Source organism: Sitophilus oryzae, unplaced genomic scaffold (genome assembly GCF_002938485.1).
Source record: "Sitophilus oryzae breed Bouriz unplaced genomic scaffold, Soryzae_2.0 scaffold_87_pilon_pilon, whole genome shotgun sequence".
Lineage (NCBI taxonomy): Eukaryota > Metazoa > Arthropoda > Insecta > Coleoptera > Curculionidae > Sitophilus > Sitophilus oryzae.
In genome coordinates this window covers 1,401,732-1,428,588 of record NW_022147505.1, presented here as the reverse complement: position 1 = coordinate 1,428,588, position 26,857 = coordinate 1,401,732, and the positions used below count along the sequence as shown (strand labels likewise).

Here is a 26,857-nt window from a genome sequence, read left to right as displayed (position 1 = left end):
TTGATAGATGGTACCGTGCAGAGAAGTTTTTAAGCCTGAGACTGCATAAGTTTCGCCAGATGGTCTCGTTTTTGATGTAGTTGGAGCACCTGACTGTGTCTGAGCCAATGTTAACATTCTATTGGCCGATCTTTTATCATCAGCTTGTACTGTTTTTGAAGATAATTGAGTTTTTTCGTTAGATCTATCAAAAAGACTATTTATTGATTTCCAGTCTGAATCATCTGGATATTTCTTTAATCGTTTTGTTACTACGTCTACAGCCGATTCACCTTTTTCATTTTTTGCTTCCTGATTGGCACCGCTTTTCAGTAACTCCTTTATAGCTTCCATTAAAGGCTTTTTAGATCCTTTGGCCTTAATCGTTTGTTTCAAAATGGCATGTAGAGGGGTAGTACCGTTCATATTAAAATTCACCACTGACCGATTTTTTGAGACAAGTTTTCGGATTTCGTCACAATCGTTTTTATAAATGGCTGTAAACAGTGCCATCGCTGTTCTGTTATTTTCATTGCCAGTATCACTGTCACTACCTGTAGAACTGTCTTCGCTCATGTTTAAAAACTTTTACACAAAACACAAGTTGAGTTGATAATTTAGGTTACTTTTGAATATTTTTGCGACGTTAGAGGAGTTTTAAACAATATACATTACGCTGCCGACTTAACTGCGAACTGCGAATTGAATAAAATACCAAAGTACGATAAATAGATATCTTATCTCCCCCTCAGTTACAAAGTTACAAAACAACATTGTACCGGATGCATAAATGTTTATATAAAAAACCAACGACCACAATGACGAAGTATGCGAATAAAATATAATTAATATTAAATTAAAGCTATTCTTTAGTACTGGGTTCAAAATTTGGGACTTTAGAAATGAAAAAATGAAAAAAAAATGATAATAAAACAGTTCCTGTTGAACTTTTGGTACAAAAACATTTCATATTTATGATTTTAGACTAATAACTATTTAGTCAACATGTTTAATTTATGTCAATGATGACAGGTATTGATAATTTCGATTCCAAATATCTCGGGAACCATTATTGGTAGCGATTTTTATCAAGACACATTTTTACGTAAAAAATATTGTAAATGTATACTTTTTAACTCAGTAGTTTTATACAGGTACGGGCGAAAAGAAATTATTTAGAAAAAATCAAAATAAAAATGAAACTTCTACACCCTGTATCTCCCAAACTAAGCCCCCATTTTAGGACATACATTTATAAAAAAAATTACTTATTTTTATCTGCAGAATATGCTGCCGAAGTTTCCGGAATACAGTTCGGACCACCCTGTATATTGTCATTTTAAAGTTTGACAACTTCTAATAACTCAAAATTTGTCAATGCACTGTCAAGAACTTAAGTGACAGAAATACACACGGTGTACGAATTAATGTCTATAAAAATACATTACAGCAGTTTTCAGCAATTAAATATGGGATGGAATTAAAAATGTATACTAAAATTCAAATTTAAAATAATTTAATAAAGAAATGCCTATATATATACATACAAAAATAATCTAAATGTAAATACATTTTTAAAAATATCCCCATTGTAAGGACGAATGACAACTGTTGTTAATACCATGCTCCATGGCAAAACCTGGAAGATCAGAAATTTCCTCGATTGTGATCAATTCTCACTTTGCTATCTAAAATAAAAAAATTGAATAGACAAGATTAAAGTTTAAATTAAAATCTAGAATACATTCACTAATTCTCTTTTTGATTCACTCTGAATTTACTTCAAATTCAGAGAGTATTTTACTTAGAAGGTTGAAAGCAAAGAGAGAGATTTATACTTCTTATATCCAACTTCGTTTATTATTGTGATGAGAGAAAAAAATGAGTGCAAATGCAAAAAAGCAATCTGTAATTGCAAAAACAATCAAGCAATTACAAGATTAAAATCCAACATCACAGCATCCAAAATATCAAAGCAACTGTAAGCACGTTAAGAAAAATCTCCCTGCAGGTTTTCTGTTGATTCAATCCGAAGATACTCCATAAGCATGTTTTGGTACTCGAAATATCCTTTCCATCCCCTTGGAATTACCCCAAAAATAATACCATACTATGCTATAAAACCTTCGAAACAAAAAGCTAACAGAAACACACAGGAACAGTAAATTTCTAGGCCCAGTAAGGTAAGGAAGAACATAAGCTGCATACAGCTGCTGGTAACAGGATCATAAGCTGCATAACAAAATTATGTTCACTGGGTAAATCAGAAAAAAATCTAAGTGAGTTGATAATTTTTTAGAAAAAGTTAACCTTAATAAGTCAATGATATCATCTACAGCTACGAGCCACAAAATAAGTTTAGGTTACGCCAAATCGCAAAAAATAACATTCAGTCGAAACAGTGATGCTAATTCACAGTGGGAAATTTCCCGAGAGGGAAAAGGGAAAAGGGAAATTTTAACCCAAAACACCATGGATATTCGTGGGAGATTCTAAAGTTAATATATTATTCGTAAAAAATAGTTATCGTATTCAGCAAATTGAGTAAATTGAACCTTTTATAATGATCAACGATACTTTATATTACTTTGAAAACCCAAAAATGCAAAATTGAATTATTTTGATTATTGTGCTATCCGTGAAGAATTTTTTTTCACAGTTAATATACTCGTATAGGAAGGAATGAAGCTCACTTGAAAATTTTCTTTTGGAAAAAAAAACGTGAAATTTCTCTCCGTGGGAAATTTTATTTAGGATAGTTGGCAACACTGAGTCGAAATATACACTAATGTAGAAAGTTCAGCACTAAAGAACAAACTTATATTTTGCAAAAAAATGTAGAAACAGAAAAAAAGAAATACCGGTAACTATTTATGTATTTAATTCTTGATTAATATATTTCGTATTAAGGGTAAAAAGTTGTAAAAATATTGCCACTGAAAGATTACATTTCATTTTCATAGTAAACATATTTTTCTATCTAACAAAATCAGCTGACGTTTGCGGAAATAAGGAAATTACAAAAAATACCCCCTACTTCCGGGAAGCAAAAATGAAAAACGGAAAATATGCAAATTATATAAACGGGAAAAAAACTGTGTTTGCACTATGTGCGCATATTTGAAGTGAAACTTCTTACTAACTATTAGCTATTAAATTGAAGGATTTGAAGGACATGTTTGAAAAAGTGTAGTTTGAAATGATGAAAAAGTAAAAAGAGAACACAATAGTATTTTTTTTTTATTCAGTGGCGATATTCCCAGATCTTTGCAGAAGTTTTTCATATCGAATTCAAGATTATAATTATAAGCATTAGGGCTCAAACCTTTGAATAAGAAGACTAACGAAGGAGCATATCAAAAATCTTAGGTCCACCGCGATGGGCCTCAAATATGGCCGACTTAAATTGCGGTTATTCAGTGCCGTTCTAATTTTATTTAAAAATGTAAAACTATGATGTAGGGTAGACGTGGGGTAGACTCAATAATATGTTGTTTTATTTGACGTTGTGAATAAATGTTGGTAGTTATTAAAATTGTTACAAAAATATATAATTCTAATAAAAATAGATAAGTTATAATAATTATTTATTAACACAAACATCCGATACGCTACTGAAGCAGGTAAATCTGGTAAATCAAATTGACGTATCTAAATTCTTTGACATCTAATCTTTGACAAGTAGTAAATAAAAGCAAAAATGCAAGAAAAAATATATAGTTATAGTTATAGTTAATTTAAGTGAATTTCATAAATGATCGGTTTACTACACGTATGTATATTATAGAGTCTTTTTCGATGTATATATTAGAGTCTTTTTCGATAAATCGCGATAGTGTCACTGTTAATTTAAGTTCTGCCACAATTTCCATCTAGATTTACAACCTTTATACAACTATCAGTAGTAGAATAAATAATAAATAACATAAAATAAGCTCCGTAAAGACTGACAAATCCATAAAATTTCAAATCAAATTCAAATGTGTCAAATGAATCGTCAAACAGAACTGTCAAGGATCCCCACTCTAGAGTGCTTTTTCCGCCCACCATGCATGAATACATGGATAGCATTATGCTCCTTCCTTAGTCTTCTTATTCAAAGGCTCAAACGCACTGACGACCAGGTCGCAGCGAAAAGCGTTTAATTCAATGTTATTGCTGGTCGCTGTGACCTGGTCGTCAGTGCGTTTGAGTCCTTAGTAATTTAAAGAAGGCGTCCATTTATCTGAAAGAGATCTGATTTGTAGAATTAAAAAAGGCCGAGTCTTCTTTTTTTTAAATAAATTTTAGTAGATATAAAATACCTACCAGTTTGATATATTTCAGTATCACTCATTATCCATCATTTAATCTATTATTCCACTAGATCCATAAGTGCTAAAATTTTAATTCCGCTGGTCTGCGTTTGTACTTCTTTAAAGTCGTTGACATACGTTTCAATTTAACGATTGCGTCCAAAGCTTCTCTCTGCCTGTGTTCCACATGCCTGTTAACAAAATTTTCCAGAACGTTAAGGTGATCCAGAAATAAAACAAATGCAGTATCGGATGCATTCAGGTTCTCTGATACTGAAAGTAGAGTTGAAATAATCATATCATATCCATGACGTATAATTATTTTTGTTTCTTCGTTCTCAGCTAAATCCATTGGTGTATGATATAATATATCTGTCGCTAACAGGACTTTTGCTAGAGCTTCGATGTCGAAGTTTTTTATGGCGTATTCCATAATAACTTTTACTGCATCCTCAGATTTCCAATATACAGCTTCATGCAAAGCAGTTGTTCCGTCACGATCTGAAGATAATAATAGCTGAAGTATGAATTCCTTTGTACAGCGATCGTCATTAGTTTGATTAAGCCATTCCAGTAAGCTGAACAAAGTTGAACCGAAATTCCTAGCCGCGGCCAAACTGATAGACGTTCTATCATCAATGGGATGTTTTTCTAATAACAACTCCGTTACAAAAATATCATGGGAATCAAGACAGGTTGATTTAAACCAGTCAAGCAATGCTAGCATACTAGTAGTCTTATCTTGGCGTATCGCTTTATATAAGATATTATTTTCCAGGCCATTTTGAAAAACCAATGCATTAAATTCTCTCCGATTCTGTAAAAAATCGAGCAATACAGTTATAGTTTCGGGGTAGTTTCTGTACACTGCTATATCTAGAACACTTAACTTCTGCTTATCCCGAGACAGCACTAGCTCTGTCAAAACCTCCTCTGAAAAGTTGCTTATGCTGGCGAGAAAAAACGGAATATCGTCTGAACATTCTCTATATGCCAGCCAATGCAATGCTGTGCGTCCTAGTGCGTCCTTCGCCAGAATAAGATCGCTCAATAAACCAAAATACGGGGTACCTTGAACAGTTTCAGACAAATTTAAACAATCAAAAATTAACTCTAGTTTTCTGGAAGCATGCGTACAACAAAAATGTAATAAAGTATCTAGTTCGTTTATCCCATTTTGAAAAAGAATCTTTCGAAGAATGGAAATTTTAGAACGTACCGTATTTATTAACAGCCGAAATATATTGTGTTCGGAATCAGTCAGTAAAGCAACTTGTAAAATAGTCATATCAGCTTGTATTCTCTTATCGAGAAGAATAAATCCATCTAAATATTTTGTTGTATAAAGTTTCATCAGAAGATCATCTTGATCAATAATGGTCATCAAGATGGCATTTAATATGTTAGACCTTTCTAAAGACTTATATCTTAAAATCGGATCAAAAACCAATTCGAACAATAAAATTTTTTCATATTTCCCCGATTTTAAAAGCACACCTTCTAACAATGTTGGATATCGACAAAGGACCCTCAAAATAAATTTGAGGGTATTAGATAAGTTATTTAGTGCTAAATGATGTGTAAAAATTTCTATAAATTGCTTGGAAATTGCTTCATTAATGTATGCAATTGCCGGTTCCTGCAATATCATTCCATGCGTTTCTTTTCCAAGCCGTTGATCGAGGAATAACGCAACGACTAAATAATCTTCGTAAGAAAATACATATTTGAACAAAATATTTTGGACTTCTGTCATATTTAAATTCTTGGTTAAATATCCACTCACAAAATATTCTGCAAAACTTCGATGTACGAAAATTAATCTTGACTCGTTCTTCACTAACAGTCCAACTCGAGTTAATTTTGAAATTTCTCTCTCGTTATTTATGTTTTCCATGTACTCAGTATGGTCTGGAAATATCTCTTGAAAAGCAATTAAATCATGTTTGTGTAGAAGAATCTGTGAATGATCTTCTCGAATTTCAGCTGAGCCCGTGCTTACTCCTAAAATACTTTTTTGCTCATAAAATATAGCAAATTTTCTATCAATAAACCTGTTGAATAATTCCAGTAAACTTAAATTCCCAATCAGTTCAAAATTTTCCCAAAATACTAGTTCAGCCAACATTTTCAATTGAAGAGGATTATTTGTAAAAGCGGTTGCTGTATCCTTAACTGAATTTTTCCATTGGTCGACTAACTGGTGTGCAAAATGCGTAAAGTTGAAGAGAGCAAATATATCATCTGCACATTGAATGGAGATCAAAGAATCTTCGCTTTCTTCATTATAAAGTAAGTTCTTTTGAATTGCAGTCACATATTTTTTTACTGTTTCGTCAAACAGATATATATCTTGATTCCTAATGGTTTCGAATTCATTTTTAAAATTGTGTTTCCAAAAATTCATCAAAAAATTTATTTGCTGCTGTTCGTTAAAAGGGCTTAACATAAACGCCGGCGTAGAAAATGCTCGTTCTAGAAAATCCTTTTCGTTTATTCTAGTCGTAATCCAAATGTTTTGAATATTTGTCTTGCTAATTTCTGTGATAAGCTTTGCAGTTTTTTCTTTATAGTGAGGACTGATTTCGTCAAAACCATCAAAAAGAATTACAATTTTTGGAGTAATTTGTTCCGCGTTACCATTTCGAAGACCTTCCTTAAAAATATCTCTTTGAAAATCACTATTTGATATTAGAGGACTTCGAGGAATTATCATTTCAGATATAATTTCAATGGCTTCCTGAGTATTGATATTCTTATAGATTTCATTTAAACTTTTCGTGTATTTTCTGAGATCGTCAGAATGTAGTAATCCGGGCTCAAATGCGTACTCGTTTAAATTAATTCTCGCAATCCACCACTTATTATGTTTTGTTTTCAGTCTCTTACCGATACTTGTTAAAAGTGTAGATTTTCCTGTTCCGGGGTCGTTGGCAATTAGCACCACTGTACTGAAAAATTCCTTAACAAAAATTTCTTCTGTAAATAATTTGTCGTCAGTTAGGTCATATCCTAATTCTACATAATTTTGTATTTCATAAAAAATTTTTGTAGACATCTTCCAAAATAAATCATTTTGAATTTGATGTATCCAGTGAACTGTCAATTGTGGATGGCTAGTACAAAGTTTATAAAAAATTTGAATAGGGTCATCGCTTTGTTTTGTATATATGATTCCACTAGAATAAATAGTTCCTTCAACCCATTCGTATGAGGGAAAATTTTCGATAATAGGATATATACTACTATTACTGTCGCAAGTAAGGAAGAAAATACATTCTTCTATGTCAAAGCCCCTTTTTTTAAGCTTCTGCATATGCAAGAATCGTGGCACATAATAGTCAAAAGCACAATCCACAAACTTAAAACCCTTTTCGTCCCCCACACTGATGATTTTCCCATTAATAAGGTCATATAAACGTGATTCATTAATAATTTTCTTAGCACATTCTAAACCGATCAACTGATTAATCGACATTCTTTTTCCTTGAAAACCAACTGGTTGTTGTAATAGTTTAAGTTGAGATTCGTAGCTTAAACACTTAAAAGATGACTCGTCTTGCAGCATTTCAGTTCCAGAAATATCCAAACTTTTAAACAGCGTTGCTAATTCATCAAATTGTCCTCCTATTAAAATTATCTTTTTTTCTTTGTTATTTATTAATATGGAATGTACATCATCAATAAACTCTTGCCAATAAGGCAAAGGAAAATTGCTATAAGTTTTAGGATAGCATTCTATGACAAGAAGATCATGTCTTCCAAGTGCACCAAAAGTATCAATAACTAGTTTTTGAGTTTCTGATCTGCTTAGATATTCTAAAGGAATAAATATAAAACTATCATGCTCCTTATATAATCCTGATTCGATTATACCCTGTAGAACTTTAACAGCACTTAGTCTAGTGCATTTAGTCGATAAATGCACGAATTTGTTTACAGAAGACAAAAAATCGGTCAATATTGGACGTTCAAAGGAAATATTAAATTCTTTTAACTTTCCTGGATAAACTTTGTTTAACCCTGAAACCATTAAGGAGTTTATTTTCGATTAATGAATTGGAAAAATTCTACACCTCTGTCTTTAGATAAATATTCACTTCGACCTTCCTTATAATCCTTGAACCAATCGAGCATCTCTTTCTGAAAAGAATCTGTTATCAAATCAGTATTTATAAAAGAATACTTATTTCTCATTTCTCTCTTTATAAGAATATTTAGCCTATCTACATCCGGGTAACAAACTACCAGTCTAAATTTTTGCAAAAATTCTCTCAAGAATTCTTCTTGTTTGGCATTATTTAATAATAGTTCCAACATAACAAGATCAGAAATATCATTTTCTAAATTATCCAACAATTTTTCTTTGACGCTATCCAAACCCAAACCCTTTTTCTCAAAATTATCAAATTTCTGCTGAAAATAGGAAAATTGACATAAGTTGCTTTTTAGGATACAAAGATCTTTAGACTTTACTATTTCATCACTGAAATTAATATACTGTTCTTTCTTATCTTTTATCGCACATATATCCTTTTTTAGTGCTTGATGTTCCGATGATAAAGTATTATCAAAACATAAAAGTTTTTTTTCAGCCTCTAATACAAAACTGAAATTTTCATTAAAGAGGTCTCTTGAAGCAACAAAAACTTTGAGTCTTTCGGGAAAATAATTTTGAGCTTTTACATCAATCTTTCTAAACTTTGAAAGTAAGTTTTTTAAGTAATTGTATCTGCTGGCACTTATAGATTTATTTTTCACATTTAATACTTTGTTAGCAAATCCGACATATTTACCTTTTTCGCTCTTATTGTTATTTAATGAACCTTCTAATTCGTTAACATTACTCTCTATTTCTTTTAGCATTTCTTTTAAATCCTTAATTACTTTTGTTGCCTTTAGTTTCTCCTTTACTGTCTTCAATCCTTCAAGTTCTTCCAAGACTAGTGACTTTTTAAGAAATGCCGAATTAATAAGTTTAGATAACGATGGGATAGCGTCATCACTGAATTTATATTTTTTAGCATTCGTTCTGCTTGGAAATGATAAAAATAAATCGCTTTCTAAATTCTCCAGCTCTAATAAATTTTTCCATAAATTTACAAGATCATTATTTTGCTGTGCGGCAGCAGTTAGATCTCCATCGTTTTTCCGCTTCGTGTTTTCCGAAAAATCAAAATCGGTATTTGTGCAAAGGTCAAACTCTTCCAAGGTCGATTGGCCAAACATGGCGCTGCTCTTGATTTTACAGAAAGAAACGAAGTACTTTTGAATGCTAAAAGGGCCGTCTGTTTCGGCTAATAAATCGTTAACCGTTATCTTATCTCGCTGGACGTCCAGTTTGTGTTTGGATTGAAAAAATCGCCAGGACCACTGGTCATTTTGAGAGGTCTTGTACCGAATCACTGCGTCGTCAAATTTTTCTGCTTTGTTCATTTCCGTCGCCAAATCAAAGTAGTCGTATTTATTCAAACCGCGATTGAGAAGTGACATGAGAAGCTGTAATTGATAGATGGTACCGTGCAGAGAAGTTTTTAAGCCTGAGACTGCGTAAGTTTCTCCAGGCGGTCTTGCTATTGATGCAGTTAAGGTATCCGATTTTTTATCACCAGCTTGATGCATTGTTTTTCTCGGTAATTGAGTTTTTTTTAAAGAACTATCAAAAAGTCTATTTATTGATAACCAATCTGAATCATTTGGATATTTTTTTAAACGTCTTATAACTATGTCTACAGCCGATTCACCTTTGTTGTTTTTAGTATCCTGATTAGCGCCGTTTTTCAGTAACTCCTCTATAGCTTCCATTAAAAGCTTTTTAGATCCTTTCGTTTTCATCGCTTGTTTCAAAAGGGCATGTAGGGGAGTGGTACCGTCCATATTAGAATTCACCACTGACGGATTTCTTGAGACATGTTTTCGGATTTCATCCCAATTATTTTCAGAAATTGCGGTAAAAAACGCCGCCGCGGTCGCGTAGTCTTCATTGCCAGTATCACTATCGCTACCGGAAGAACGGTCTTCACTCATGTTTAGAAACTTTTACACAATCACAAACTGGTAATTAAAATCGCTTTTGAATGTTTTTACGATGGTTAAATGATGTATACTCCTAATGCGAGCTTTGCCGAACTAAATAAAATAACAAAAATAAGATAAATATATCTTATCTCCATTTTAGTTAAATACAGTTTAAGCAAAACTGAGAGTGCATATGATGATACATAAGTATACCGGGTGCGTCTCAAAAGTGGCTCACCCCTATAACTTTTTTATTTTTTCAGATAAAAAAACGAGATTTGGTATGTTAGTATATCACATAAATTAGGATTGATTGACATATCCAATTGTTTTCGGTCACTTCCGATTTCCCCAGTAATTACTACAACTTTTGATTTTTAAATGGCATACTCGGTATTTTTTTAGTTTATTCGATAGAAAATGACATTCTGAATACAATGACATATCATATGTCAACTTTTGACATTCTCCCTTAATAAAAAAATCGCATTTTAAAATTCAATCTAGAGTGCCATGGCTATGTTAAAAACACTAATTCTAAATCAAGGAGCCTTGGAAAAATAGATTTTGACGTCTAATGTTTTTAGTGTCTTGTCCTGGGCAGTTAGAAAATGCCCAAATCGTATTTTTAATCATATCTCAATTTTTTCAAATGGAACGAGGGTGACTTATTAGCATATTTGGAAAAAGCCTTTTTTTACAAATAATTCGAGTAGTAAGTACTACAAATAGTACTACACACTTGGTATTTCGAGTCAAATTTTCGTTACGAACCGCAAGTTATAATGTCAAATAAACCATATGCAAAAATGTCAAAAGTTGACATATATGTCATTCTGTTCAGAATGTTATTTTTTATCCAGTAAAGTAAAAAAAATACCCATGTGTGCCATTTAAAAATCAAAAGTTGTAGTCATTTCCAGTGAAACAAGAAGTGACCGAAAACAATTGAACACGTCAATCAATCCTAATTTATGTTATATACTAACATACCAAATCTCGTTTTTTTTGTCGGAAAAAATAAAAAAGTTATAAAGGTGAGCCACTTTTGAGACTCACCCGGTATAGGAGAAACCACAAACAATGTACATGCAATCGACTAAAATACAATCTATATAGATATAAATATTGCTTTTTTTTAATGATCCTTGAAATGATTGATAGGCGCATTAAAAGAGAACAAACAACTATAATAATTTGGATATATTTTTTTAAATGATCGTCATATTTCAAATAAGGTTTCTAAAAAAAGGAAAATTAGGAATTAATTTGTAATAGTACTTCATATTAATAAATTAATTTGATTTCTTTATTATAATTGTCGGTTACATACTTCGTCGTTTGCAACAGTTTGAAGTCTTTTAAGACTATCCCTAGGAAAATGATATCCAAGGCGTTCTAACTTTTTTCAAATTTTAGTATTTCTAAGTCGCCGGCATTCATTACCGTTTGCTTAAATATCATGTTTTCATTATATTTTTTTCACAATTTTTTTATAATTCGTATGATTGTAGTAGTAGTTCCTGTTGAGAGTTTTTGTGAAAGTTTTTTTTCAGTTATTTTAGCTGTTCTGATGCCTGATTTTCCTCTTGTTCCGATTAGAAATAACATTATAATATTTTATTAATAATTGCTTTACGTTTTGCTCTCTTCATTTTTCCTTTTCTTTTGTTCTTACTTCTTTGGTTGGTGTTTTAGTTTACTTAAATATTTTTAAAATATTATGTACTGTTTTTGTAATATTTTCAAGTTGATTGCCTGATTGTTAGCGAATTCGAATGTTTTCATGCTTAAAGCTTTGCGAAACTTGCTGTTTTCTGTCGTTATTTCTGTAACATGTATTAACTAAATAATATAAAATATATTTCATATATAAAATATATTTCATGATGGAAAAACGCGTGATATATTTATTATATTGTAATTTTATAGTTTAACAACTTCTAGTAACTCAAAATTTGTCACTGCACTGTCAAGAACTTCAGGGATAGACATACATATTGCCATTACTCGCTGACGAGTATTTGGCAAGCATCAGAAGATGGTCACGCAAGGCGTTTTCGTTCATGAGCTTTTCTGTGACTGAAAAGCCCGATACGTGAAGTTATTTGCCTACCGCACTCCAGACATTCAAAAATATCACTGCTTTGTTGCCTCTTTACTTTTTGGTTGTCGCTGTTAACTGACTTTACAATTCTTCTCCATTCCGTTCTATTGTGAGCTGCCTCTTCCCACTCATTCTGCTTGTTAATCCCTTTTAACTATTCGTGGAAAATATCCTTGTACCTTTTGAGTTGTCCACCCGGCCTCCTCTTACCGTCTACAAGCTCACCGTAAAGCAGAGAATTTGGTATGCGGTTTTCTTGCATTCTGCATACGTGACCAGCACATTTTAAGCGGAACTTTGTAATCATGACTTCAATACTCTCGCAGTTAGCTTTTTCAAGGACCGATACGTTTGAGACATGATGGAACCATTTTATTCTTAAGAGTTGTCTAAGATGTCTCAGTTGCAACTTGTTTAATGCGTTCATGTGTCGGCGGTACGGCCACCTAGGTTTCGCTTCCATATACATACAGGGATAGAAGCATAGTTTAAGGAAAAGAGTAGTTGCACTCTCGCAAATATTTTCTGCCAGTTTTTGCAAGCTGGCAGGTTGCAAAGCGTTTCAGTCTGTGCGTCTGTGGTTTCAGTTCAATTCGGTCCGTCGAGCTGTGAGGTTCGAGCGTTGCGTCCGAGCACAGGGACGGATTGACAAAAAATGAGTGCCTTACTGTGCGCTGCTATTAATTGTGGAAATAATTCAAAAAATTGTTCTTTGGGTCTTTTTAGATTTCCATCGGATGTAAATCGGCAAGCTGATAGTAATTATCAATTAACATTTAATTATATTTGTTTATTTTAGAAGCTGAGATATTATGTAATTAATTAAATGTTATTATTTTTTTAAAAATAGTTTTTAGATATACAGGTTGTCTCAAATATGCGCATGAAAATATTTTTGGTCAGGGGATTTTCCAGTTCATTTTCGGCCAATAATAATGTTACGAGATAATTTATATAAATTGGGTTTTGAAACAATTTTAGAGTAAATATCTTGTACATCTAAAGTCTCCGCAAATTCTTCATATTTTTTAATTGAAAGAATTTTATAATAGCATAATCTCTTATAAATTTAGTGGACTGTATTTTTTTATGTTTTTGTTATTTATTTTTTATTATAAGTGGTCGTAATATAACAATATTTAAAATATTATAGACAAAATATTGAGTTTATATTTGAGGGAAGAAAAGTGCCACACCTAGCTTTAAACATCCGTAAATATACAGGGTGGCCCATTAGTGCGAGGAAGTCCAATATCGTCGTCGTTGTCGAAGATGTGAAAAAAGTTTTATTCATATTATATTTAGTTTCAAGGTTTATAAAGGGGTGTATCCTAAAATATTTTGTTATATACAGGGTGTCACAAAAAAAGTTATGGTAAAGTTAGTTTGATTTTTTTTATTATTTTACATCATTCTATATACATTATTCTATATTGGGTATTTTTTATGACGTCACCAAAATCGCAATATTTAAAATGGTATATCTCAACTTTTTTAAATGCATATTTACACATTCTGTATATTATTTTTCTGTCAGATGCAGAATTAAAAAGTGAACATTTTTTTATTAATTTAAAGTGTTTCTAAATTTTTACCGCTGTCGCAGATATTCGCAGTATTATATTACATATGGCTCTTTCAACAGTAAATTTTTTTCAAAGCCACCTAATATGATCTTTGTCTATCTTGTCTTGTCAAAAAATGATCACCTTTTAATTCTACATCTGAAAGAAAAATAATATACAAGGTGTTGTATTTAAAAAAATGAGATACAACATTTTTTAAATATTACGATTTTGGTGACGCCATAAAAAATATCCTGTATACGATAAAGTAAATTTTTCTACACGAATTTATTCCGATATCCTTCATGTTTAAGAAAACATAGCAAAGTATTAATAAAGTTATATTTACTCTAGTTTTTACCACTTTTCGTATATAATGTTTTTAACCAAAGTTTTTTAGTAAATAAGAAATAGATTAGCAACACCGCAGTGTGCTTTAAATAAAAACAGTGTACTATAGCATAATTTTATGCCGAATCCAGTAATCTACAGAAAATTAAACTTGCTTTAAATAAAAAAAAGGCGTAGAAAATCTCTGAAATAGATAATAATATAAAAATATGTCATTATATATTTTTTCCGCATTTCTTCCCATCAGAAGATTTTCAGATACAGAAGAATTGTTACCTACACGAAATGTGAAAATATTCTGTTTTCAAGCAAGTTTTTACTCGATGGTCATTTTTTTTATTTTATTTTATTGTGAACTCATATTTTCCTAAATACATATCTGTGAAACTATGGCGAGTGCCACGTCTATACTTTGCCTAGTTAATAGACCACGACTATACATCTACGTCGTCGGCTACGGAGACGAGAACAAGGTCATATAAAGTGGCAGAAAAAGAACAAAGGATTTGACAAGGAGTAAAACTACTAGTTTGCTTATACTATGATAGAAGTACACACGGTATACCAATAATTAATATCTATAAAAATACTTTACAGGAGTTTTCAGCAATGGGATGAAATAAAAATGTATAATAACATTCAAAATTAAAATAATTTAATAAAGATATGCGTAAATACACAAAAATACTCTAAATGCAAATAAATTTTTAAAAATATCCACATTGTAGGAAAGAATGACAACTGTCAATATCATGTTCCATGGCAAAACCTGGAAGATCAGAAATTTTCTAGATCACGATCAGCTCTCAGTTTACTATCTAAAATAAAAGAAATGTTTTAATAATAGTCAAAATTAAAGTTTCAAATAAATTTTAACATTTAGACAAAGAACAAAATCTAGAATACATTTACTAATTCTCTTCTTGATTCTTTATGAATTCACTTCAGATTAAGAGAGTATTGTACTTGCAAAATTTCCTCTTTATTGGAGATATTTATATGCTAGTGTTCACTTCTTATATCCGAATGATTTTTACTATGATTTGATGTAACCCAAACTCGTTCATTGTGGTCGTAACAGAAGAAATACCGTGCAAAGCAATGACTAAAGGACACAAGGACATGTAACGCCCATATACGGGCTGCAGCAGAATTTGTGACCTTAGACGCCAGTTCTTTGGACATAACCAATGAGTCATCAGCTGGTCATCAGCCAGAATTTTAGCGAATTTTAATAGTTGGTTTTGTTCAGCTTTCAAGTGTAAAAGGCACAATGATAAAAAAAGAGCCAGGAGTTACGTTTTATTGGGAAATAAAGAATCCACTCCACCTTTTTATCGGAATTATGTCGCTGCAATATACTGCTGCACAAAGATACAGTAAATTTCTACGATCAGCGAGGCAATGGTACTTCTTCATATAATCACTAGCGTGTACCAGCGACTTCGTTCGCGTCGAATTAATCATTTGTAATGGTGATGATAAAGCAAAGCAAGAATTTCCATTAACATACAAACTGGATAAAATTTCCTCGCATTTACATCAGAATGAGAAAAAAACAATATGGCGATATTATTACATAACTTGGTAATATTTGAGGGGTAGTTTCATCTCGTTGGAATTTGACTTTCAAAAAATCCATTTGCCAAAAATAAGCTTTTTACGTCAAGCAGTTTAAGCAGAATCGTGGTTAAGAAATAACCCAACTTTTTGGAACACCCTATATGATTTTTTTAAAAAATTTCAAAATATGTTAAAAAAACAAATAAATTATGCTCGTCCAAGCGTTTTCCCGAAAGACTAACCGTTTTTTAAATAACAAATATGGTAATATTTGAGGGGCGTTTTCACCCTCTTGGAATTTGAGATTCGAGAAACCCCTCCTTATCGAACCTCCACACCCCACAGTCAATCCGTTTGCCAAAAATCAGCTTTAAACGTCAAGCAGTTTAAGCAGAATCGTGATTACTCAATGGTCATATTTTATGAAATACCCTGTATAAATTTATAAGAAATCTTAAAATATGTAAAACAACAAAATAAAATATACGTGTTTAAGAGTTTTTCCGAAAAACTCACCGGTTTTTAAATAAAAAATATTTTAATATTTGAGGGATAGTTTCACCCCCTTAGAATTCGAGTTTCGAAAAATCCCTTCTTATCGAACCTCTACACCCTAAAGTCAATCTGTTTGCCAAAAATCAGATTTTTACGTCAAGCGCTTTAAGCAGGATCGTGATTAATCAATGACCAGATTTTTCGAAACACCCCGTATACATTTTTAAAAAATCTTAAAACATGTAAAAAAACAAAATAAAATATAAGTGTTTAAGCGTTTTTTCGGAAACTTGACCGTTTTTTAAATAAAAAATATTGTAAGTTGAGGGGTGGTTTCACCCTCTTGGAACTGGAATTTCGAAAAATCCCTTCTTATCGAACCTCTACACCCTAGAATCAACCTGTATGCCATAATTGAGCTTCTTACGTTGAGTGGTTTGAGCAGGATCGTGATTAATCAGTATGTCAGTCACTTAAGGATTTTATAATTAGTATAGATATACAGTGGTGGCCAAAAGTATGGAAACTTTTTACTTCTTAAAATATCACAGAAAATATTGCTATGCTTAAACTCTCAGGAATATAAAGAACAGCTTATCAGCAAATAAAAGTATTCCAAAAATTACACAGCGAAAAAAATATGTTTGGCAGTTTTTGTAGGAGAACAATAGATTTCTTGTGGCCAAAAGTATGGAAACTATAAATAAATACATTAAAATTATTTAGTTTAAGCTGATAAACGGTACGATTTGCTTCAGATAAATATAAACATCATGCCCAAGTCTAAATATTTCTCTACGGATTTAAAAAATAAAATAGTTGAATTATACAAGAGCGGTTATAAACAAATTCAAATAAGTAAAAATTTAAACATTTTAAAAGGCACCGTTTCGAAAATAATTCGTAAATTTAATAAAACAGGGAACGTTTCAACAGCTTTTAAATCAGGAAGACCGAGAAAGTTGTGCAACAGGACAATGAAAGTAATGAAGATATCAATGGGAGATCCAAGAAAAACATCCACAGACATTTCTCGAGAAATGGGTGTAAGGGGAATATCGGTGTCTGCACGCACGGTGAGAAGAACGTTGGATGACATGGGACTTTTTGGAAGAGTTGCGGTGAAAAAACCACTAATATCAAAGAAAAATAGGACGGCCCGCTTTAAATTTGCTCAAGATCATCTCACCTGGTCTTATCAGAAATGGAATACTGTACTGTTTAGCGACGAAAGTAAGTTTCAACTGTTTGGTAGTGACGGGAAACGTTATGTCCGAAGACCAAAAGGTACTCGGTACAGCCGTAAGTACCAGATGCCCACAGTAAAACATGGGGGTGGGAGTATAATGGTATGGTATTTTTCTTGCTCAGGTGTTAGTCCTCTTGTTAAAATTGATGGGATAATGGACCGTTTTTTGAACAAGGACATATTGGAGAATAATATGCTGCCTCATGCTGATGAAGAAATGCCACTCAGATGGTTGTTCCAGCAAGACAATGATCCCAAGCACAAATCTCGGTTTGTTCAAAATTGGTTAAATGAACATAATGTTCCACTAATGGATTGGCCCTCACAGTCTTCGGATCTTAACCCCATAGAAAATTTATGGGACCATTTGGATAGCAAAATTCGAAATTCGAAGCCATTCTATTTCAAATAAAAATGAATTATGGGAAGTGCTAAAAACTGAATGGGCGGCCATTTCCAGTAAAGATTGTATGAGATTGATCAATTCGATGCCACGAAGATGTAGAGAAGTAATTAATTCAAAGGGATATTCCACTAAATATTAGTAATTTTTATATTATCTTCAATTTTAATAAACATTCTTCTTAAGTTTCCATACTTTTGACCAAGAAAATATTCATAATTTTTTATATATTTTTTGATAGCTGTAATTTTTTATTTAAATGTATTAGGTTTTGTAGGAAATTATTTGTAGGTCACGATTATATAAGTCGTTTTATTTCATATTTTAATTTCTCAGCATAAATGACAAATTAAAAAAGTTTCCATACTTTTGGCCACCACTGTAGATAAACAAGTCAACGATAGCATCTCCAGCTGCAAAATGTGAAGAACAAGTATGGGTTACATCAAATCGCAAAAATAACATTCAGTGGAAATGTAAACTAACGCAGAAAGTTCAGCAATGAAGTAATCTTTTGCAAAAAACTAGATTGAAAATAAGTTATGAACTGACTATTTTTTATAAAGTTCTGGAATAACTTTCTCGTGGCTTTACTAGTAAACTATTCTAACCAATGAAAACTATTCTAACAAATGAAAACAACTAACTAATTGGAAATTAAATAAGAAAAAATAATGAAACTATACAGAGTGAATCTTAAATAAGTACAAATAATTTTAGGAGTGGTATGTTTCGACCCCAAGAACACATTTATGAGTAGTTTTTTTTTCGTAAAAAAGGTGTTGAAAATCGTGCATTTCCTTTTAAGTTTTCCTGTATGTTTTAGAAAACATTTTAGAACTGTCTGTCCACCGCAAATTTTCCCACGGTATAATTTCTTAATCTCCGTTACGGCACTAAAAAGGATATAAATACAAAAAAAAAACCGTTGGCTCTCAAAATTTTTGAAAATTATTTTTGTAATTTTCAAACTTGAATAACTTTGGACTTATTTGAAAAATGGTCAAGAGAAAATATGTTTCATTTATCGAGATCTACCAGTCCTGAAAATATTTGCACTGATATAAGACTCACCCTGTATATAAGATAAAATACTTAAAATACATTTATAAAATTAAGATTTTTTTATAACCCTTAGAAATGACAAAATATCTCTTAACCCTGTATAAATGACAAAAATGAGAACACTATAATATTTTCTATTTAGTGGCGATATTCCTAGAATTTTTAAAAATTGTTTCATATCAGTTCAAAGTTATATTTAGAAATATATGGAAATATAAAATACCTTTTAGTTTTTTATATTTCATTATCCCTCATTGTCCATCCCTCCATCATCTACGACCGGAGTCGATTCCCCTGGACCCGGAAGTGTTAAAAAGATAATTCCGCTGGTCTGTGTTTGTATTTGTTTGAAGTCATAATTCGACATACATTTCAATTTAATGACTGCATCCAAAGCTTCTTTCTGACTGTGCTCCACATGTTTTTTAATAAAGTTTTCCAGAACGTTCAGATGGTCCAGAAACAAAACAACTGGAGTGTCGGATACAAACGATTTCTCTGATACTGAAAGTAGAGTTGAAATAATCATATCATATCCTTGACGCAGAATTGTTTTTGTTTGTTCGTTCTTAGCTAAATCCATTGGTGTATCATAGAACTTATCTGTAGCTAGCAGAAGTGTTGCCAGAGCTTCGATATCAAAGTTTTCTATAATGTATTCCACAATAACTTTTAATGCATCCTCCGATTCCCAATATACAGCTTGATGCAAAGCAGTTTTTCCGTCATGATCTGGAGAAGTTGAAGCTAATAGCTGAAGTAAAAATCTATTTGTACAGCGATCGTCATTAGTTCCATTTAGCCATTCCAGTAAGCGGAATAAAGTTGAACCGAAATTTCTAGCCGCAGCTATACCGAGAGATGTTCTACCATCGACAGGATGTTTTTCAAATAAAAAATCCATTAGACAAAGATCACCTGAATCGAGACAGGCGGAATGAAGCCAGTCAAGCAATGCCAGCATACTAGTATCCTTACCTTGACATATAGCTCTATATAAAATATTATTTTCGAGCCCGTTTTGAAAAACTACAGCTTTAAATTCTTTCCGATGCTTCAAAAAATCGAGTAATACAACTGTAGTTTCCGAGTAGTTTCTGTACACTGCTATATCTAGAACAGTTAAACTTTTCTTATCGCGGGATAGTAGTAGTTCTGTCAAAAGTTTCTCTGAAAAGTTTTTTATGCATGCCAGAAATAACTGAATATCCTCTGAACGATTTCTAAATGCCAGCAAATGCAATGCTGTGCTACCTAGTGCATCTTTGGATAAAATTAGTTCGCTCAGTAGATCAAAATGCGGTGAACCTACACACGTTTCAGACAAATTTAAACAATCCAAAAAGAACTTTAGTTTTCTGGAAGCATACCTACAACAAAAATGTAATAAGGTCCCTAGTTCGTCTCCACTCTGGAAAAGAATCTGGCGAAGAATGTACATTTTTGAACGGACGAAATCAAGTAACAACTGAAACATATTCTTGTTAGAAGAAGACAGTAAAGTAACTTGTAAAATTGTTATATTAGCTTGTCTACTATCGAGAAGAACTAGTCCTTCTAGAACTTTTTTTGTATATAGTTTCAGCAGAAGATCATCCTGATCATTAATGGTCATCAAGATGGCATTTAATATGTTAGAACTTTCTGAAAAGTTATATCTACCAATTGGATCATATACTAACTCAAATAATAAAAATTTACCGTATATCCCGTCCTTTAAAAGCACACTTTCCAATAAGGCTGGATATTCGCAAAGGACCCTCAAAATAAATTTGAGGGTATTAGATAAGTTATTTAGTGCTAAATGATGTGTAAAAATTTCTATAAATTGCTTGGAAATTGCTTCATTAATGTATGCAATTGCCGGTTCCTGCAATATCATTCCATGCGTTTCTTTTCCAAGCCGTTGATCGAGGAATAACGCAACGACTAAATAATCTTCGTAAGAAAATACATATTTGAACAAAATATTTTGGACTTCTGTCATATTTAAATTCTTGGTTAAATATCCACTCACAAAATATTCTGCAAAACTTCGATGTACGAAAATTAATCTTGACTCGTTCTTCACTAACAGTCCAACTCGAGTTAATTTTGAAATTTCTCTCTCGATATTTATGTTTTCCATGTACTCAGTATGGTCTGGAAATATCTCTTGAAAAGCAATTAAATCATGTTTGTGTAGAAGAATCTGTGAATGATCTTCTCGAATTTCAGCTGAGCCCGTGCTTACTCCTAAAATACTTTTTTGCTCATAAAATATAGCAAATTTTCTATCAATAAACCTGTTGAATAATTCCAGTAAACTTAAATTCCCAATCAGTTCAAAATTTTCCCAAAATACTATTTCAGCCAACATTTTCAATTGAAGAGGATTATTTGTAAAAGCGGTTGCTGTATCCTTAACTGAATTTTTCCATTGGTCGACTAACTGGTGTGCAAAATGCGTAAAGTTGAAGAGAGCAAATATATCATCTGCACACTGAATGGAGATCAAAGAATCTTCTCTTTCTTCATTATAAAGTAAGTTCTTTTGAATTGTAGTCACATATTTTTTTATTGTTTCTTCAAACAGATATATATTTTGATTACTAATGTTTCCTAATTCATTTTTAAAATTGTGCCTCCAAAAATTCATCAAAAAATTAATTTGCTGTTGTTCGTTAAAAGGACTTAACATAAACGCCGGCGTAGAAAATGCTCGTTCTAGAAAATCCTTTTCGTTCATTCTAGTTGTAATCCAAATGTTTTGAATATTTGTCTTGCTAATTTCTGTGATAAGCTTCGCAGTTTTTTCTTTATAGTGAGGACTGATTTCGTCAAAACCATCAAAAAGAATTACAATTTTTGGAGTAATTTGTTCCGCGTTACCATTTCGTAGACCTTCTTTAAATATTTCTCTTTGAAAATCGTTATTAAAGATGAGAGGACTTCGAGGAATTACCATTTCCGAAATAACTTCAATGGCTTCCGTAGTATTGATATTCTCATGGATTTCATTTACACTTCTCGTGTATTTTCTGAGATCGTCAGAATGTAGTAATTCGTTCTCAAATGCATAATCGTTTAAGTTAATTCTCGCAATCCACCACATATTATGTTTCTTTTTCAGTCTTTTACCGACACTTGCTAAAAATGTAGATTTTCCAGTTCCGGGACCATTGGCAAGCAACATAACTTTATTAGAAAAATCTTTAACAAAATTTTCTTCTGTAAATAACTGGTCGTCAGATAACTCATATTCCAATTCTACACAATCTTGTATTTGATCAACATTTTTTGTAGCCACCTTCCAAAAAAAATCATTTTGAATTTGATGTATCCAGTAAACTGCCAATTCCGGATGGCTAGTACAAATTTTATTAAAAACTCGAATAGGGTCATCGCTTTGTTTTGTATATATGATTCCATAAGAATATATAGTTCCTTCAACCCATTCGTATGTGGGAAGATTTTCGATAAAAGGATATATATTACTGTTACTGACGCAAGTAAGAAAGAAAATACTTCGCTTAATGCCAAATACACATTTTTTAAGCTTCTGCATATGCAACGATCGTGGCACATAACAGTCAAAAGCACAATCCGTAAATTTGAAAGCCTTTTCGTCTCCCAAACTAATGATTTTCCCATTAATAAGATCATCTAAATGTGTTTCATTAATGATTTTCCTAGCACATTCTAAACCGATCAATTGATTAATCGACATTCTTTCTCCTTGAAAGGTAACTGGTTGTTGTAATAGTTTAAATTGAGATTCGTGGCTTAAACACTTAAAAGATGACTCGTCTTGCAGCATTTCAGTTCCAGAAATATTCAAACTTTTAAACAGCGTTGCTAATTCATCAAATTGTCCTCCTATTAAAATTATCTTTTTTTCTTTGTTATTTATTAATATGGAATGTACATTATCAATAAACTCTTGCCAATAAGGTAAAGGAAAATTGCTGTAAGTTTCAGGATAGCATTCGATGACAAGAAGATCATGTCTTCCAATTGCACCAAAAGTATCAATGACTAGTTTTTGAGTTTCTGATCTGCTTAGATTCTCTAAAGGAATAAATATAAAACTATCATGTTCCTTATATAATCCTGATTCGGTTATGCCTTGTAAGACTTTAATGGCACTTAGCCTAGTGCGTTTAGTCGATAAATGCACGAACTTGTTTTCAGAGGACAAAAAATCAGTCAATATTGAACGTTCGAATGAAATATTGAATCCCTTTAATTTTTCTGGATAAGCTTTATTTAAACCTGACACCATTAAGGATTTTATTTTTAGATTAATGTGTTGAAAAAATTCCACACCTCTGTCTTTAGATAAATATTCACTTCGGCCTTCTTTATAATCTTTAAACCAATCGAGCATTTCCTTTTGAAAAGAATCTGTTATTAAATCAGTATTTATAAAAGAATACTTATTTCTCATTTCTTTCTTTATAAGCAGATTGAGCCGATCCACATCGGGGTAACAAACTACGAATCTAAACTTTCGTAAAAACTCTTTCAAAAATTCTTCTAGTTTGATATTATTTAATATTAGTTCTAACATAACAAGATCAGAAATATCATTTTCTAAATTATCCAACAATTTTTCTTTAACGCTATCCAAACCCAAACCTTTTTTCTCAAAATTATCTAAATTCTTCTGAAAATAGGGAAATCGATATAGGTTGCTTTTTAGGATAGAAAGATCTTTAGACTTTACTATTTCATCACTGAAATCAATATACCTTTCTTTCGTTTCTATTATCGTGCATATGTCTTTTTTTAGAGCTTGATGTTCCGATGATGAAATATCCTCAAAACAAAAAAGTTTATTCTCAGCCTCTGACACAAAACTCAAATTCTCCTTTAACAGATCTTTTGAAACATCAAAAACTTTGAGTCTTTCCGAAAAATAATTTTGATCTTTTACATCAATTTTTTTAAATTTTACAATTATTTTTTTTAAATAGTCGTATCTACTGCTACTCATAAATTTATTTTTCACATTTAATAATTTGTTAGCAAGTGAAATATATTTACCTTTTTCGCTCTTATTGTTATTTAATGAACCTTCTAATTCAAGAACATTGTATTCTATTTCTTTTAATATTTCCTTTAAATCTTCAATTACTTGTGTCGCTTGTAGCGTCTCCATCACTGACTTCAATTCTTTGAGTTTTTCCAATTCTAATGATTTTTTCAGGAAATTGGAGTTTAAAAGTTTAGACAACGATGGGATAGCGTTATCACTAAACTTATATTTTTTAGCATTCGTTATATTAGGAAATGATAAAAATACATCGCTTTCTAAATTCTCCAGCTCTAATAAGTTTTTCCACAAATTTACCAAATCGTTTTTTTGCTGTGCGGCGGGAGTTAAGTTTCCATCGTTTTTCCGTTTTTTAATTTCCGAAAAATCAAAATCGGTGTTTGTGCAAAGGTCAAACTCTTCCAAGTTCGATTGGTCAAACATGACGCTGCTCTTGATTTTACAGAAAGAAACAAAGTACTTTTGAATGCTAAAAGGGCCGTCTGATTCGGTTAATAAATCGTTGACCGTTATCCTATCTCGCTGGACGTCCTGTTTGTGTTTAGCTTGAAAAAATCGCCAGGACCACTGTTCATTTTGAGAGGTCTTGTACCGAATCACTGCGTCGTCAAATTTTTCTGCTTTGTTCATTTCCGTCGCCAAATCAAAGTGGTCGTATTTATTCAAACCGCGATTGAGAAGTGACATGAGAAGCTGTAATTGATAGATGGTACCGTGCAGAGAAGTTTTTAAGCCTGAGACTGCATAAGTTTCTCCAGGTGGTCTCGTTTTTGATGTAGTTGGAGCATCTGACTGTGTCTGAACCAATGTTAACATTCTATTGACCGATCTTTTATCGTCAGCTTGTACTGTTTTTGAAGACAATTGAGTTTTTTCTTTAGACCTATCAAAAAGACTATTTATTGATTTCCAGTCTGAATCATCTGGATATTTCTTTAATCGTTTTGTTACTACGTCTACAGCCGATTCATCTTTTTCATTTTTTGCTTCCTGATTGGCTCCGTTTTTCAGTAACTCCTTTATAGCTTCCATTAAAGGCTTTTTAGATCCTTTGGCCTTAATCGCTTGTTTCAAAACGGCATGTAGAGGGGTAGTACCGTTCATATTAAAATTCACCACTGACCGATTTTTTGAGACAAGTTTTCGGATTTCGTCACAATCGTTTTTATAAATGGCTGTAAACAGTGCCATCGCTGTTCTGTTATCTTCATTGCCAGTATCACTGTCACTACCTGTAGAACTGTCTTCGCTCATGTTTAAAAACTTTTACACAAAACACACAAGATGAGTTGGTAATTTAGATCACTTTTGAATATTTTTGCAATGTTAGAGGAATTTAAACAATATACATTACGCTGCTGACTTTAGCGAACTGAATAAAATGCCAAAGTAAGATAAATAGATATCTTATCTCCTCCTCAGTTACAAAGTTACAAAACAACATTATACCGGATGCATAAATGTTTATATCAAAAACCAATGAACCACAATGACATGTATTCGAATAAAATATAATCAATATTATAAATAAATTAAAGCTCTTCTCTAATATTGGGTTATTTGTCTCTTCAAAAGGATAATCATAATACAAATAGACTTTGGAAAAAGGAAAACTGAATAAGTTGACTGGAAAATCCTAAAATTAAGAAACTGTAAGTGCTTTTTACTACGAGATTTTCGAAAGAAACCAAAACCGTAAGACGAACGATAGATACATGTATTTCTTGAATTTGTCATGTAGAAACTTTTAGGTAAAAAAATGCAGGGTTTAATCCTAGATCAGAAGATTTAAAAGGATATATCCATCATCACTACACGCCATTTTCATACTTTCTTTACTGCATTTATTAAAAGTTCAATAGATTGGTCATTTTAAGGTTACTAGACGTCCTCTTTTTACCGGATGTGTCCTCTTATGTCCGGGCGTCCGGTCTCTTTTTTAGAATTTAACCGAATTGTCCTCTTTATTCACATTACATAAAAATATGTTTAATAACGTGTTTTTTTTCAATTTTGATATACCTATCTGCTAATATATCAATAAATCACGACAACGAAGAATATTTCTATACATTACTCTCCTATTTTCTACCGTTTCCTATGAGGAAGCCCATAGCGAGTTTCTCCAAACATGTCAAATTTTTTCGCACTACTATCACATAACACAAATTCTGAGAGAATTTTTCCATTAAAGGGTCCCAATAGACAGATGACAGAAACAGGCTCTCCGTATCGTATGTTAAGGCGATATTGGGAACGCAGATTAATTTAAAATAATTTACCTGCTCACAGTTATATTATGATTACCTACTTGTTAACAAAAAAAATACTAAAATTAGTGGATCAGCAAAATACACACACCGGAAAAATCTAGGGATATCATTTTATTAAAGTTAAAAATAAATGTTTTGAATAAACAACCACATATTTGTAGGCCGATTCTTTCTACTTCGATTGAAACGAAGTAGTCACACTAGTTATTTCTAAATTTGGGTTATTTGCAGAAGTGTTTGTGCATTTTTTGTCAAATGTATAAAAAGCACCTAGCATCAATTGTTCGAATTTAACCTGTACTGGCTATGTTTTTATGATAACTGGCCAAAATTCATTCAAATAACTCTGTTTAGTATTAAACGACATTATGGAGCGTAGACATCTTAACAGAGACGAAATGCTAAGGGTCATGGGTATGCTCGAAGCTGGAATGCGCCAAATCGACGTAGCTAGAG

The 26,857-nt window shown here is 32.0% G+C and overlaps 1 protein-coding gene across 3 annotated transcripts; it reads right to left on the bottom strand.

The window, feature by feature from the left end:
- Positions 1-1,558: 1,558 nt before the first annotated feature.
- On the bottom strand, positions 1,559-25,479 carry LOC115890497. Of its 3 annotated transcripts, XR_004051655.1 has the most exons (3): positions 19,585-25,479; positions 4,288-4,537; positions 1,559-1,667 (listed from the first exon to the last, which is right to left on the bottom strand). XR_004051655.1 is itself a non-coding variant. In XM_030910745.1 (2 exons), exons 1-2 carry the CDS (start codon positions 25,380-25,382, stop codon positions 4,357-4,359), a joined length of 5,979 nt encoding a protein of 1,992 aa, XP_030766605.1. In that variant the 5' UTR covers positions 25,383-25,479; the 3' UTR covers positions 4,146-4,356. The 3 variants fall into 3 exon arrangements, 2 of the variants coding, with proteins under 2 accessions (XP_030766605.1, XP_030766604.1); XM_030910745.1 differs by lacking the exon at positions 1,559-1,667 and having other exon boundaries at positions 4,146-4,537; XM_030910744.1 differs by lacking the exons at positions 1,559-1,667; positions 4,288-4,537 and adding an exon at positions 14,992-15,133 and having other exon boundaries at positions 19,314-25,479.
- Between the last annotated feature and the right edge of the window lie 1,378 nt (positions 25,480-26,857).

Coding starts and splice junctions, on each gene's coding strand:
- LOC115890497 (XM_030910744.1), bottom strand. CDS start 25,382: ATGAGCGAAGACAGTTCTACAGGTAGTGACAGTGATACTGGCAATGAA.